This window comes from Polistes dominula, unplaced genomic scaffold (assembly GCF_049000335.1).
Source record: "Polistes dominula isolate Pdom_NZ unplaced genomic scaffold, Pdom_raw_medaka contig_32, whole genome shotgun sequence".
Classification (NCBI taxonomy): Eukaryota; Metazoa; Arthropoda; class Insecta; order Hymenoptera; family Vespidae; genus Polistes; species Polistes dominula.
In genome coordinates this window covers 2,327,709-2,343,499 of record NW_028300880.1, presented here as the reverse complement: position 1 = coordinate 2,343,499, position 15,791 = coordinate 2,327,709, and the positions used below count along the sequence as shown (strand labels likewise).

At 24.2% G+C, this 15,791-nt stretch overlaps 2 protein-coding genes across 2 annotated transcripts in view; one reads left to right on the top strand and one right to left on the bottom strand.

Moving 5' to 3' along the window:
* Ca-beta (Calcium channel protein beta subunit) overlaps positions 1-12,620 on the top strand; it is a 92,333-nt gene extending 79,713 nt beyond the window's left edge. The window contains 1 exon segment of the mRNA XM_015321576.2: positions 1,920-12,620. Coding sequence (XP_015177062.2) covers positions 1,920-2,116 — 197 coding nt within the window. The 3' untranslated portion in view covers positions 2,117-12,620.
* The window catches only part of rau (RA domain-containing protein rau), a 43,133-nt gene continuing 35,987 nt past the window's right edge, over positions 8,646-15,791 (bottom strand). Inside the window, exon 6 of the mRNA XM_015321566.2 lies at positions 8,646-15,675. Coding sequence (XP_015177052.2) covers positions 15,205-15,675 — 471 coding nt within the window. The 3' untranslated portion in view covers positions 8,646-15,204. The remainder of the gene's footprint in view (positions 15,676-15,791) is intronic.

Genomic DNA, 15,791 nt, shown 5'->3' with positions numbered 1-15,791 from the left:
GGTTGCTGCGACTGGGGTCATCCGTAAACAGGGCCGGCTCAGCACGACCGGTCAAAACTGATGAAAAATCCAACAATTTCAAAGTTTCAAATCCAACAAAATCGAATTAAAGAGACACAGACCAGAACACCCCCCCCTTCTGAATTTTCTTCTCTCTTAAAATTCGTTATTCTTCGTTCTTCTTCGTTAATCTTCATCATTCTTATCAAACATGGATGCTAAACTTCATGATTTTTAAACAGAAAGAAAATATGGGAAAAACACAAAGAGAGAGAGAGAGAGAGAGGGGAGTTAAAATGAAAAAAAAAAAAAACAAACAAATATTATCTGTGATTAGGGAAAAGTCTACTTAATCAAAGGGCCGCGTTGTAAGTACACCCTGAATTTGGGTTTTGGTGCATGGGCCCAAAAATTAGAAAAAGAGAGAGAAAGAGAAAGAGTGAAAGAATGAGAGAATGAAAGAGAGAGAGAGAGAGAGTGAAAGAGAGAATAAATTATCAATATAGTGATTTATTTACCCGGTGATTTAATTTCTTAGTTATTTTATAATCTACATCCCCAACCTACCTCACCATTATTTTTTTCTACGTCAAATTTGACAGATTTTTCAAATTATTTTTAATCTTCTTTTATTTTCTTTATCAAAAAAAAAAAAAACATTTGTTTTATTTCAATTACCACACTATGATGGTCATACATTTTTATTTTGTTGTTGTTCTTTTTTCGATAACTCGAAAATTACCCGATCCTAACCTCAATTTTCTTAATCGTTTGTCTCGCAAAATCCACGTTTCGCAATTATTCACATAGAATAGGAAATTGTAGATTAGTTTTTAACTTTAGATATTAACGAAATGTTGATTAGCCTAATCGAAATGATTTATTTCGTTTTGTTGTGTTCTTTTATTATTTCAATTGTCCATTTTGTTTTATTTTGTTCTTTCGTTTTCATTCAAACGTGGCTCGTTTGATTGTATTCGTCGATTTATTTTTTTTTTCTTATTAGATTGAGAATTTAATTATTATTATTATTATTATTATAACTTCGAACGTCGGAGTCTCTGCGAGATAAGAAAAATGTGATTTTGACAAAAAAATATGTATTTATATTTACATACATATATATTATATATTTAAATGTTCACTCGCACTTTTTTATCCAATGATAATATTTACAGACAATAACAATTTTTGCTAATGTTTTTTGTCTTTTTTTTTGTCTTTTTTTTTTTATTGTTTATGTTTTATATTATTTTCTAGCTTGCTAAGCACTCACGCATGTTCTTTGCAAAATACGCATGATTGATTGTTTGTTTTACAGTATTGGTAGCACGATATTATTTTACTGCAAATAATTATTTACACTTATCCCTTTGTTGGTACAACTTTTCGTATGATTTTTCTAACGAATTTGTTTTTCATTTTCTTTTTTCTTTTTTTTTACTTAATGCTTTTTAATATTTTCTTATATCTTTTTATAATTTTTTTTTTTTATTCTCAAAGATCCACGTGCTAGGGATATTTTATTTCACCAAATCTATTCCAATATATTTAAAATGAATAATTATTAATTATAGAAATGTATTTAGAAACAATTTTCACTCGATCATAAACATAACCTCAAATATATCTCGAATTAATTACATTCAATCCTTTCTTTAGATAAACAAGATTTTTAATAATCACACATGCAACAATTACACCATTTAAAAATGTTCAGAACAACCCTAAAGCATGGATCTTTGATACAAAATAAAAAAAAAAAAGTAAAAAACCATCCCCCCAAAAAGAAAGAAAAGAAACAAACACTTCACCAAAATCTAATCAAACAAATGACATACATATATATTTTATTATTATTAATAATATTCAGCAAAAAAAAAAAAAGAAAAAAAATATTCCCAAATCTTAAAACACAGGTTCAGGATCGTATAGTGGAAGCGGACACATGAGTGGTGGTGGTACAAGAAGATCACGTTTGGAAAGGATGGATCGTGACCGATTGGATCGTAGTGATCATGATTATGGTACAGAAGAGGAATCATACGTTGACAATTATGGAGGTGCATCGAGACGTCGCCAACAGCAAGACTCGCGTGCACTTAACGCCATTTAGGAGCTGGGGCCCCGGGGCCTGTCGCTACAGCGCTGTCCCTACCTGCGCACCACCGCCCTTTAATTGTGTGTTGGGGTCGCTAATGGATAAAACAAAAAACAAAACAAAACCAAAAAAAATATTAACAAAAATACACAACTACCCTACACCCCCCACCCCCACTTTCTGTTCGCGCTATTTAAAACAAATATAATACAAAAAACACACAAAATTGTTTAATAAAACGAACACATGAGATGATTATTTATATGTATATGTATATGTGTATATGTATACGTATATATATATATAAAGAACACTTGAGTAATCAAACGAGAAGAAGAATATAAAAAAAAACTAATTTACACAAACACAAATAAAATAACAAAGTAATAATTATAATAAAAAAAATAACATTCTCTACGAGCTAACCGAACGTCCGAAGCACGTGGGGAGTGGGCCGATTCTTTCTCTTTCTCTCTCTCTCTCTCTCTATTTCGAATTTTTGTTATATTTCTACATTTTTCACTGTCACATTGTCAACGATTTTTCTACATCATCTAACAAAATTCTAAAAATGCTACTACCTTTACGCTAATTTTATTTATTTCAAACGAATTTTGGTTTTACATCAAACTACGTTAAAACATACACATACATATATACATACTTATGAAAATATACGTATGTATGTATTACGTAATAATAATAATAATAATAATAATAATAATTTAATATAAAATAATATGACAAGATGATTAATTAAATTGATTCGTTTGATCGAATAATACATTAAATATTTTAATATAATTATATTTTAATTATACATGTAAATGTATTAAAGTATACATGTATTATTAATCATTTGATTACAATAATTTTGATGATATTAAATTCATAATTATTTTATTTAATTTTTTTGATCGTTTTATTATAATTCATTATTATGAATATATACATACATTTATATATTTGTATATGTATGTATGTATGTGTATGTATAAATTGTAACAATTCGCCGATAATCAACCGAGCCGAATACAAAATATGAAATTATGTACGAATTTAAACGTATATGTTTTTCAATAGGATCATTCTATGGCTCATTTTGTTCACTTTACCACCCACACCACTCCAAACCATAGCCCACCCCACATCATTCGATAAAAAATAATCGTTCGAATACATCTATACATTGTATATCGATATCATCGTCGACTATTAGAAAAAAAAAAAACAAACAAACTCGTGTATTTAATTTCATCATTGATGTGTGTCATCCGATCGAGATCTAATCGAGATTATTTTACTTCTCATCTTTTTATTTATTTATTTATTATATAAATTTTGATATTTTGTACAATTCTATTTTTTTTTTTTTTTTTATAAAATAAAATTCAACACAAATTTTTGTATAGAAAAATACTTTTTTGTTTTGGTTTTTGATCAATCAAATTTCATTCTATTGCAAAATGTTAATATAATTTATTTATAAATTTATTGATTGTAATAGATATTTAATCAAAATGATTTGAACTAATCTTACATTAGATAAATTTGTTAAAATATTAATTATCAATTGTAAATAATTTATATTCAAAATTCATTTGAATTTGTACTTATAGGTTATCTTCATATTTATATTTTATTAATTATTTATAATCATTTTCATTAATAAATATACACGGAAATTTTGTTCATTTTTATCAACACACTTGTTAGTTTTCTTTCAAATTTGTTGTTTTCATTCATTTATTTATCAATTCATCTGAATTATCTGTATAATATCTATGGCGGCCACACATATTGTATTCACAGCGTTTTCGTAGTAGCACAGTCCCCTTATACAGGCTCGGTCGTTCAGTGTGCACGCTATAATAATAAAACCTAATTGCGACCCGCACCTATTTATCTATCATGCTACCGGGGCCACATTTCTTCCTATTATGCGATTTTCAATCGTCGTTTAGCCCAATAAAATATGCGTTCATTTATAAATACGGTCTTTCTTCTTCTTCTTACGAATATTTAATTATACCTAGTTATACGGTTTATTTATTTATTTTTTTTTTTTTGTATATTTTTATTCTTTAAAAGAATAGCAAAAATTTACGCAAGTACAAATATTCATGCTAACACTAAACTTATTAATAATAATAATAATAATAATTTATGCTGATAAATTGATAAATGTTTTAGAGTTTTGAAAGTAAAAATTTATAGATCATGAAAATAATTTAAAAAAAAAAAAAAACAATGTTAATATTTAATAGAAAAATTACAATTGTTGTTAAATTAAATAGTTTTAATACTTATTACAAAATTTCAATAAATATTTGATAAAAACAAATTGAATTGTTCTTTAGATACGTTTAGTATTAATAATAAATTACGTGCATGTGTAATAATTGTTTCAATTATAAAATTAATTAAAAAAAAAAAAAAAAACATATAATTATAGATACTTTGTTTATTATATTAATAATGATAAATTATTCATACGCTTGTATAAAAATTATTTTTACTGATAAAAATCATTTCAATTAAATAAATAAATAAATTTTTGAACATTAAACGAACATTATGAATGAACAACAAAAATGGCAGATAAATAATCCGTATAGCTAGGATTAATAAATAATAATTAATTAAAGAGAAAATGATTGATTATAATTAGATTATTAAATCGAGATCTAAATAATAATAATAATAATAATACTAATATTAATAATAATAATAATAATAATAATAATAATAATAATATATTGCTTATCATTCTCGAAATGATCTCGATCTTGTACGACGTATATTTATTCAAAATGGCGTTGTAAACCATGATTTGTTCTTCTAATTAATATTTAATGACGTATGACGAAAAGGTTGACCGATACGACGATGATTATCGACCAAGAATACACTCACGCACACACGTGATTTCAAACACTAATGAAACTAACATGATTCATTTTTTTTTCTGTATATAGTACATACATACCTCTTATTAATTATATACATATATATATGTATATATGTATGTATATTAATACACACATGCAACACACATACATAATACATACAGATACGTGAAAAATATACTCAAATTAATTATCATTCGATTATTACAATTAAACAAAACATATTCCAATTAATAAATACACACGCATACATATATATATATATATATGTATATAAATAAGAGGAATATAATAATGATTAAAATAAAGGTATGATAGTATTGTAAATACTTGTAAGAAGCCTTAAAGAATAACAGATAAAAAGAAAATATTATTAATAATAATTATAATAAAAATAAAATTAATATTAATAATAATAATAATAATAATAATAATAATAATAAATACGAATCCTTCGGAATTTAGTCGATAACATTCGAAGTGATATTTAGAAAGGAAAAAAAAAGAGAGAAAAAAAAAGATGTGAGAAGAAAAAGGTAAGGGATATAATAATAATAATATTTGTAATTAAAATATTTACTTGTTTTTTATAAATATTTCAAGAGGACAAAGAAAAAAAAAACACGAAAGAACTTAGAACGCTGAAGAAAAATAACAAAACAAAAAAATATGAAATATATTTGATAAGTGCTGGGGAACGTTTTCGTGATCTCTTGCACATTAAAATAAATAAATAAATAATTAATTAAATAAATAAATAAATAAATATTATACTTCGTATAATTCTAGATCAATGAGAATCATTTTGAATAATACGGTTAAACGTGCTTGGGTACGAGTTACTGTTCTTAATTGCAGTTACTACACACGAATACGAATACACATACATACATACACACATGAAAGATGATAAACTAAAAATAAATAAACAAATAAAAAAAAAAAGAAATAAAGAAGAAGAAAACACGAGTAGCAAGCAATTAACGAAAGTATTGCGTTTTTTTTTTTTATTGCATAGAACGGATGTTTATCAAATTTTCTAAATATACAATTGTTTGCAATATACATGGTGTCTCATAAATATGTCAGATAAATTTTCATAAAATATGAACAAAAATAAAATGCAATGAAACAAATGTGTCATACGTGGATGAGAAGTTTTGTAAAGATTTGTTTTCATTGTTTTCAAATGAAACTGAGACTTACATGTTTTGACAAACATTCTTGTATATTATAATTAATTAATTAAATTAATTTATACAAGAGACAAAATTGGTTAATTAATAAATAAATAAATAAATAAATAAATATATATATATATGACATTTGAAGAGAAAATGATAATGATCTTGTTATTATTAATGTAATAGAGATCGAATTTATTCGAAATAATTGTGTATATAATACTCGGAATGTCAGAAGTATTAAATATAAATATATAAATAAATATATACATATATATATATTTAAAAAAAATATATACATATGTATATAAAATAAAGAAAGAAAGAAACAGAAACGATGTAATATATTTCGTCGCGTTTAGAAGTAAATATAAATTAATTAATCTCTCGATATAATATTCTAACTCGTCTCGATCGGTATAAATAAATAAATAAATAAATGAATAAATAAATATATATATATATAAATAAATAAAATTATGTTCGAACGCGCTCGTTCGCGCAATTTTATTCGAACTTGATTAAATAAAATAATTTATTTATATATATAAATATATAAAATTTTCTTTCACATATGAAAGAGAAAAAATGTGAAACTATGATCGAGAATGGTTTTCCATATTTTTTATTTCTAATTTTTTGTTTTCCTGTTGTTGTTGTTGTTGTTGCTGTTGTTGTCGGTTGTTGTCGGGTTTTTTTTTCTCGATGTAGAAAAAAAAAAAAAAAGAATTACGAAAGAAATAACCGAACTCCGAAAGTAGAAGAAAAATATATATTATATATTAAATAATTTTTTTTTTTTTTTTTGGTGCTTATCTTTCATTGAAAATTAATATTAACGAATCAATTATTTATTTGTTGTCAAAATGTTTTTCGAAACATTTTTTTTTCTTTGTTTTTTTTTTTTTTTTTTTTTTTTAAGCACTGATTTTTATTCTTGTTTTTATTAGCAAAGTTCGTGCAATTTACGAATAGGTTTTAATTTTCTAATTTTTATTTTATTTTTGTCTCTCTCTCTCTCTCTCTTTCTTTTTCTAATAATAATAATTAAATAAAACAAGAAGTTTATGAATAAAAAAAAAAAATAAATAAAAAGTCAACTAAAACTTCTACACACATCCATACACACGTCTTTTTTTAACCAGAAACATTTGTTGTGTGATATACACAAATTATACACACTGATACACACAAAACAAACATATACAATACACACATATATTTACAGGAATTACTTTGTATTGTGAATCTCTGCAAAGAGTAAAAAAAAAAATAGTTGAAAAATTGAAAAGAGAGAAATTGAAGATTGTCGTTGAAGATTTTTACGAACAAACATTGAACGTGTTTTTTGTTGTATATTGTTTAAGAATAATTTATTTTTTTATTATACGAATTATTTTATTTTACGAGAATAAAAAATATTATTTTATTATAAGAAAGTAAACAAAAGTATATTTAAGTAATACGAATGATTTGTTACAAAGTTACTTATCTGTTCATTTTTATTTTTATTTTTATTTTTATTTTTATTTTTATTTTTTAATCGCAAGAGTATGACAATTGTTATTATAAAAAATGAATGTGTGTGAATGATTTTTATCGAAAATATTTTTTGCAAATTGTGTTTTAACGTTCTTCGAATATAACGAAGAACACAATTTGGAATCGTCATTTTGTTAATATGAAAAATGACGAAAATGTATTTGTCTGTTGTTTTTTTTGTTTCTCGCAGCCAACGCGTTTTGTAAATAATAATAATAAATATAATAATAATAATAATAATAATAATAATAATAATAATAATAATAATATTACGAGATATTAAGTATAATAATTATAAACAAATATTTTCTCGCGCACGTGATACTTTATCCAAGGATACTCACGCTTCCACTATTGTAATCGTAAACATTTTCATCCCTCCTTTTTCATCCCCTATTTTTACGCCTTTCAATCTTTAATCTTTTCAATGACAAATTTTTTCTAACGAAAAATAACAAATGATGATTTTTAATTATTTAAAAATTATAAAAATATAAGAAGAAGAAGTAAAAAAAAATTAAAATTACCAATAAATACAAACTTTGGTATTAAATAATAAAAAAAAAAAAAAAGAACGAAATGATAAAAAAAATTTGTCAACCAATCGAAGACGAGTAAAAAATAAAACCAAGTGTAGAGAATTTAATTAAAATCTTCAATTGGTAATATGAACACACACCCACATGCAAACATACACATACATTCGTACGCATTAAAATAATCTTCGAAACGTGAAGATGTTTCAAAACTGGAATGAACTATTGAATGTAACAATAAAAAAATAAAAAGGTTAGAAGCGAGGGTGAATCCTTTTGTTAAAAGGTGCAGCGTAGAATTAAAAAAAAAAAAAAAAAAAAAAAAGAATAAAAAAAGGGCCGCGATAAAAATTGTCTTTTTTATATTAAAATATAAATATAAATATAAATATAAATATAAATACAAATATAAATATAAATATAAATAATAAATATAAATATATAAATATAAAAATATAAATATAAATATAAAAATATACAAATATATTATTTTTCATTTATTATCTTCATTATTATCATTATAATAAATTATAACATTCGTTCGTTGGCTTACACCACGCGTATCTCGTATTCAATAATATTAAAATAATATTAATATTAATACTATAACATTAATAGTAATAATAATAATAATAATAATAATAATAATAATAATAATAATAATAATAATAATTATAATAAATGATTAAAATGCGAAACTCTCTCATTGAATGCAGTCCTAATTATGGTTGGAAGGTCCAAACGAGGAGAAGGGCTCGATCAATATAAAAATATTATCGAATAGAATTCATTTTTTTTTTTAAATATATACAAAATATTTTACCTAATATGTGACCTTCAGAAATGAATAAAAAGTGTGAAGGTATACAAAAACATTAAAAAATGTTCCTACAAATTTGTGTCATATTAAAACAAGTTCCAATTAATCGAAAAAACACTTTATGTTCATAAAAAAATCTTTAAAATGATTCTACTTAATTTGTAGTAAACAATTGTATCATCAATTTAAACAATTTGTCTAAAATTCTTGATACTTGTCTAAAATTCTTGATAGTTGTCAAACATTTTGTCAAAAATATCAACGAGAAACAAAGTTTCATAAAAATACGAACTTAGTATAATCATTTTGAATATTTTTTTATGAACATAAATTATAAATTATTAAGATACAAAAATAATTATAATTTGGAACACATGTTTGTTTAAATAATGAAACAAATTTGTATGAATATTTGTTCGTTGTTTTAGAATGAAAGTAAGGCATATTGGGAAACAAACAAAAATATTTTGTATATTAAAATAATGATGAATAATAATGATTATTATTATTATTATTATTATTATTATTATTGTTCGTGGAATGATAAAAAATAATTGTTTATTATAAAATAATAATAATAATAGTGAATTCTATTCAAACGAGTCCTCTCTAACGTGCTTAGAAATATTCGCGAAACGCCTGTCTTTGTATCGAGCCTTAAGGCTTTCGCAATAATATCGTTGGCCATGGTCAAATGTGGTTTCGAAAGTATACTTGTGTGTAAATGATGAATAATTATGATGATTAAGATAATAATGATGATGAAAATAGAATGAATTTAATGATCGTTAAAGTATGATACGTTATTTCAATCGATACGAAGTTAACGAATCGTTTTTCTTTTTCTTTTTCTTTTTTTTGAGGTTAACTCATTCGTTTTACATACACAAATGTTCTCTAATATATATATAAATATTTATATAAATAAAAATAAAATTAAATATAATGTCTATTATTATTATTAAAAAAAAAAAAATTTATTATAATAATTATTAATAATCATGTTGTGTATTTATTATGCGTTAAAATATTATTACAAACGAATGAAGGAATAAATGAAAGAAATGATTCAACAAAAAATGATTCTAGCGACTATGAAAATATTTACATTGAATTTAAATATATTAAAATATATATATATATATATATAGATATGTTATTATTACATACAATAAAGAAGAAAAAAAAAACGATCGAATAAATTATAATTATAATATTATATTATTTCTAAAACATAAAATATATAAATCATTTGATTAATTTGTTTATATACACCGTGTTTTGATTGCTTAATTGTTACTTCGAATCGATTTTCAATTTTATTTTATTTTTTTTTTAAACAAATGATTAAAAATAATTACTCAACAATATGTAATTGTTGTTCCTTTCCCCCCCCTCCCCCACCACCGCCGTATACAAAAATTATTTGTTTCTAATACTGTAACTTGAAAATCTGATAAAAGATTAAAAATGGAATTAAAAAAAAAAAAAGAAAAATAAATGAACTACCTTCTTCGAATGTAAACAAAAAAAAATAAAAAATAAAAGGGGTGTGTTAAGAGAGGGGGAGGGGAGAATTCATGAATGAATTCTAATAAATCATTTACGATCGTGAAAATATACGAGAATCGAATGAACTTGTATGAAAGATTATAATATATGTATGTATGTGTACATGAGAGAAAAAGAGAAAGAGAAAGAGAGAGAGAGAGAGAGAGAGAAAAAAAAACATTTAAATGTATGTTAAACGTGTGTGAGAATTACAATTTATTCGTAATTGGAATTGAAGGTGATTTATTAAACGAGATGTTGTGTAAATTGTATTCTATAACAAATGAAAGAAAGAAAAAAGAGAAATGAAGAAAATAATAAAAATAAATAAATTTAATGGATACGTACGATCGTCGCAACGCACAAAAAAAAGCAAAATAAATAAATGAAAAAAAAAAAAAAAAGTATAAAAAAGTAAAAAAGGGCTCCCGTCGAGACTCTCTTGAAAAGGTTTGAATAAAAAAAAAAAAAAGAAAAAAAAATTAATTATAAATAATTGGTTGATATAATTCCTATGGTGTATTGTTCTATTATTTCTATGGTTAACCCTATTTGAATCGTAAAACAAATGGCCTTTTAAAAATCAGTCACATAATGTTATTAATAATAATTATAAACATTTGCATTAATATTTTCCTATTGGAAATGTTGATGTTGTTGGATGAACAAAGAGGCATTTGTTTTAAGTGTTTTTTTTTTTTTTTTTAAACAATTGTACAGTCAAAGGGTTACAAAAATTATCGGATCCTTTTGTTTTATATTTATTATTTTTTTTCAATTATGCAAGAATGAAAGTGAGAGAGAGAGAGAGAGAGTGAGAGAAAGTGAGAGTGAGAGAGAGGAAGCGTTGCTTCGATTGTTTCAATGTTGATATGTCAATGCTGTGATGTTATCCTTTGACACTTAAAAACCGATATGAAGATTTAAAAAAAAAAAAAAAAAAGAAAAGAAAAGAAAAGAAAAGAAAGAAATACATTATAAATATTCTATCCCTTTTTCTCGAATACGTTCCCTTCATTAAACAATAAAATTAAATTAAATAAATTATATCACGAATGTTATCCGATAGGAAGAAGATTTGAATGAAAATAATTAAAAAAAAAAAAAAAAAAAAGGGTGAAACGTACAGTAACATAATACACACACACAAACACACCAATGCAAATATATATACACATATGGACATATATGAAAAAGAAGGGACACCCTTTTTATTGTACTACGAGAAATATTTCTATATTTATTGTAATTCCGCATAGATCCTTCTCGTTTTGCGAATGAATGAAATGAAACATACCCAGTCACACATAGACACACACACACATACACACACACGTGCTTGTGTGAACAAATTATGAATATAAAATAAAATTAAAAAAAAAAAAAAGTAAATAAATGCAAAACCGTTAAAAGAGATACGGTAAAAAAGAGGTAAATAAATTAATAAATATAAATGAAATATGAAAACAATTATGGATTAACAAAATCAACTAGTTAGAATTTAATCGTATTTAATGTAAAGATTATTATTATTATTATTGTTAAACATCTCAGTGATTCTCTCCTATTGGTCGGTGATAATATCTCGGAGAGAAAAATGAAGTGAGAAAATGATTACGACGATTTATTATTATTATTATTATTATTAAAATAATATTATATTAATTAAAATAATAAAATAATCTATTTCAATAGAAATACAAAAGTTGCATTAATACTAAAGTGACAAATATTGCATTAATACTATAATGACAAATATTTTGTTAAATATATTGTTTTTGTTATTATGTTTTATAAAATATTTCGAAAAAATAAAAAATAACGTCGTAATCATTCTCTCTCTCTCACACACACACACACACACACACACACACACACACACACAACTCTCTCTTTCATTCTCTCTCTGATATTTTACCGATAACCAAATTCCTACATTTGTCGCATTTGTAAATAAAATTTTTATCATCACACGGATATATTATTATTATTATTATTATTATTATTAATTAGTATAATTAGAAGTTCGTAAAGTTATTGTTGAAAATACCTTCTCGTCCCTTTTCCATCCTTTTCCTCACCTGCTTGCTTGCATTTAATAAAAGTATTTGTATAGAAGAGGTAACTTGCCAGTTTGAAGATGAATTTCGAAGAGGATGGTACTCCGATCATATAATTCGAGCTTTTAAACATCAATGCACATTCCCATTGATTAATTAACAATTATTTGAATATTCTACTACACTTTTCTTATATTACAGCATAATTTAACACTCGAAATCATCACTGCTTAAGAGCGATAAAACAAATCTAATTCAGCTTAAACAATTACTAATATTAATAGAGTAAATTACTGTGTTCGATGTACCGTAAATAATTATTAATTAATCGAAAAAAATGTATATTGTTATCTGAAAACATTCAATAAATGATCAGAGTACCTTATTCCTCGAGATCCACTGTTAGACTGATACATTGTCCTTTATGAAGGTTCTTATATTCAATGTTGTTTATAAGACTTTTCATATAAGGAAATTCTATCTATTATGAATATTATTCCTATTATGGACATACGTAACGTTCGGAATGATATGTAAACAACATTTAACAAAAGAATTTTAACAGAGAGCAATGACCCAGTTTAACGACAGACCCTAGTAGCACAAAATATTGAAAAATATTCAATACGTGTGTATTTAATATTAATAAAAAGACATTAAATCTCTTTTTAATATCAAATACACATGTATTTAATATTTTTCAATATTTTGTGCTACTAGGGGATTTAGAAGAGGACGGTACTTCGATCATATAATCCGAGATTTGAAATAACAATTGACATTTTTACATCGATTAATTAACAATTATTTTAATATAATTGATAAAATTAATTAGAAAAGGTAATGAAATAAAAATGTATATATATATATATATATATATATATTATGGGACACATATTATTATTTTTATATTCTCTTTCGTATGAAATATAATATAATAATAATAAACAACGAATACAATATTTAAAAAAAAAAAAATATAAACAAAATACATTATTTACATTATCTAGGTACAATCATAGTCAATCATATGCACTCGCCATTTTTTGTTAATTTTTTTTTCATTTTTTTACTCGGCTGCCAGAGTTCATAGTTTATTTATTTATTTTTTTTTTATGTTTCACATATCTTCATTATTTTAAATGAAAATTCTTTGGTAATAAGATGCGCAGCACTGAGCATCAAATAAAACAATAAAACAAACGATGAAAATCATTTAATTATATATATTTTTTTTTTATTAATTTTTGTTCTATCGATTGAAATGATATCAATTGAATTGGTCATTCGTTTGATTATTATTTACATACAAGTACAGAATACCCTTAAACAAAATTACATTAAAAAATAATCAAATACACTATCCAATCGGATTGCACGACGAGATTTACAGAAACACAGTTGAGGACAGTGTACAGAAATAATTTAAATTTTGTTGTTACGAGTGAAACCTTAACTAAATTATAAATTACGAATAGAAAAAAAAAACAAATATTATGTTTTACAGGTAACATAAATAAATAGGTAATATTATCTTCATTAATTAGGTATTACAATTGATGATGTCGTACTTGAACTAATTCATTTAACACACGACGCGAATAATCTTCTTAAGAAGATTTAATAATAATAATAATAATAGTAGTAGTAGTAATAGTAATAATAATACATAATCGTGTGATCAAAAAAAAAAAAAGTGTCATATGTGATCTTGCCCTAAAAAGCAACATTTTTATAGTACACATATATTTTGAATATGCATTTATCAGGTTTGTTTATTTTGGAAATTAATTTTCTTTAATACTTAACTTTCCTTTTAACTTTAAAATTATTTTAAATTCTAATAAAATATATTTCATGTATGATAGCAAAATGAAAACACTTGGTGGATAATAATTTTCGTATTACAATGCAAAAAATAATTGAAAAAATCGACAATAATTTCATGATCATCTAAAACAATTTGAATTCTAATAAAATTAATTTCCAAACAACCTAATTTACATTTATATTTATTTATTTATTTATATATATATATATATTTTTTTTTGTTCATATCGTAGATCTACCTTTGGTACAATTATTTTCTCTCTCTCTCTCTCTCTCTCTCTTACTACTGACTACAATCATGATTTCTCTTTGTTTAATAGCATAATATTATCAATTATGTCCCCTTGATCATTTTTCTTCCCTTTTTTCTTATTTAATTGAATTTTCTTTATTTGTTTTTGGTAAAAACAGAAAAGATCGATAAATCTTTTCTTAAATCTTATTGAAGGAACAACAATAAAGAATATTTCACGTTTAACTTCTATAATTATTAATGAATTGAATGTTTTTAAGTATAATAAATCAGGTAATAAACCTAACCTTTTAAAGTTAGACGATTCTTGTACTACATCGTAATAATATCTCATGAATATTTTCTTCAATTCATTAATCATGAAAATTGCGAAAATATTTGAAGTAACGAACGAGTATGATCGTTCGTAGATAATTTCTCATATAAAAAGATAATTTTCATAATCATTATAGGCAGCTGTTGTTACATGTTTGGATGAAATTGGTGTCGATGGTACACTCAGTGGCAATTGTTGCGATTGCGATTGCGATTGCGATTGTTGTTGTTGCACACGCGACAATTGCAATGCTGGCAATTGCGTTGTATGCGAAACAACAATTCTTGATGTTTGATTGATCGAACCCAATGATAAATGATGATGATGATGATGATGTTGGTCCAGTTTGTGGACGTTGTTGTTCGTAGTACTCGTATTATTATTATTATTGTTGTTGTTATTATTATTATTATTGTTGTTGTTGTTAGGATGATTGTTATTATTATTGTTGGTATGCTGATGAAGAAGAAGATGATGATTGTTGTTCTCGCTTTGAGCATAATGACGATGATCGGCATGAAGATTCAGTCGTGACATCGCCATACTGATACTCGAGTCAGACGCCCACATACTCTGAAAATGACGAGGCCTTTGTGTTACCCAACTTAATTTGACTTTCTATTCATATAATTCTTATGAATTATTCTTATAACCATATTAGTGTTTCAACAGGTAAACTCGTTTTAAGT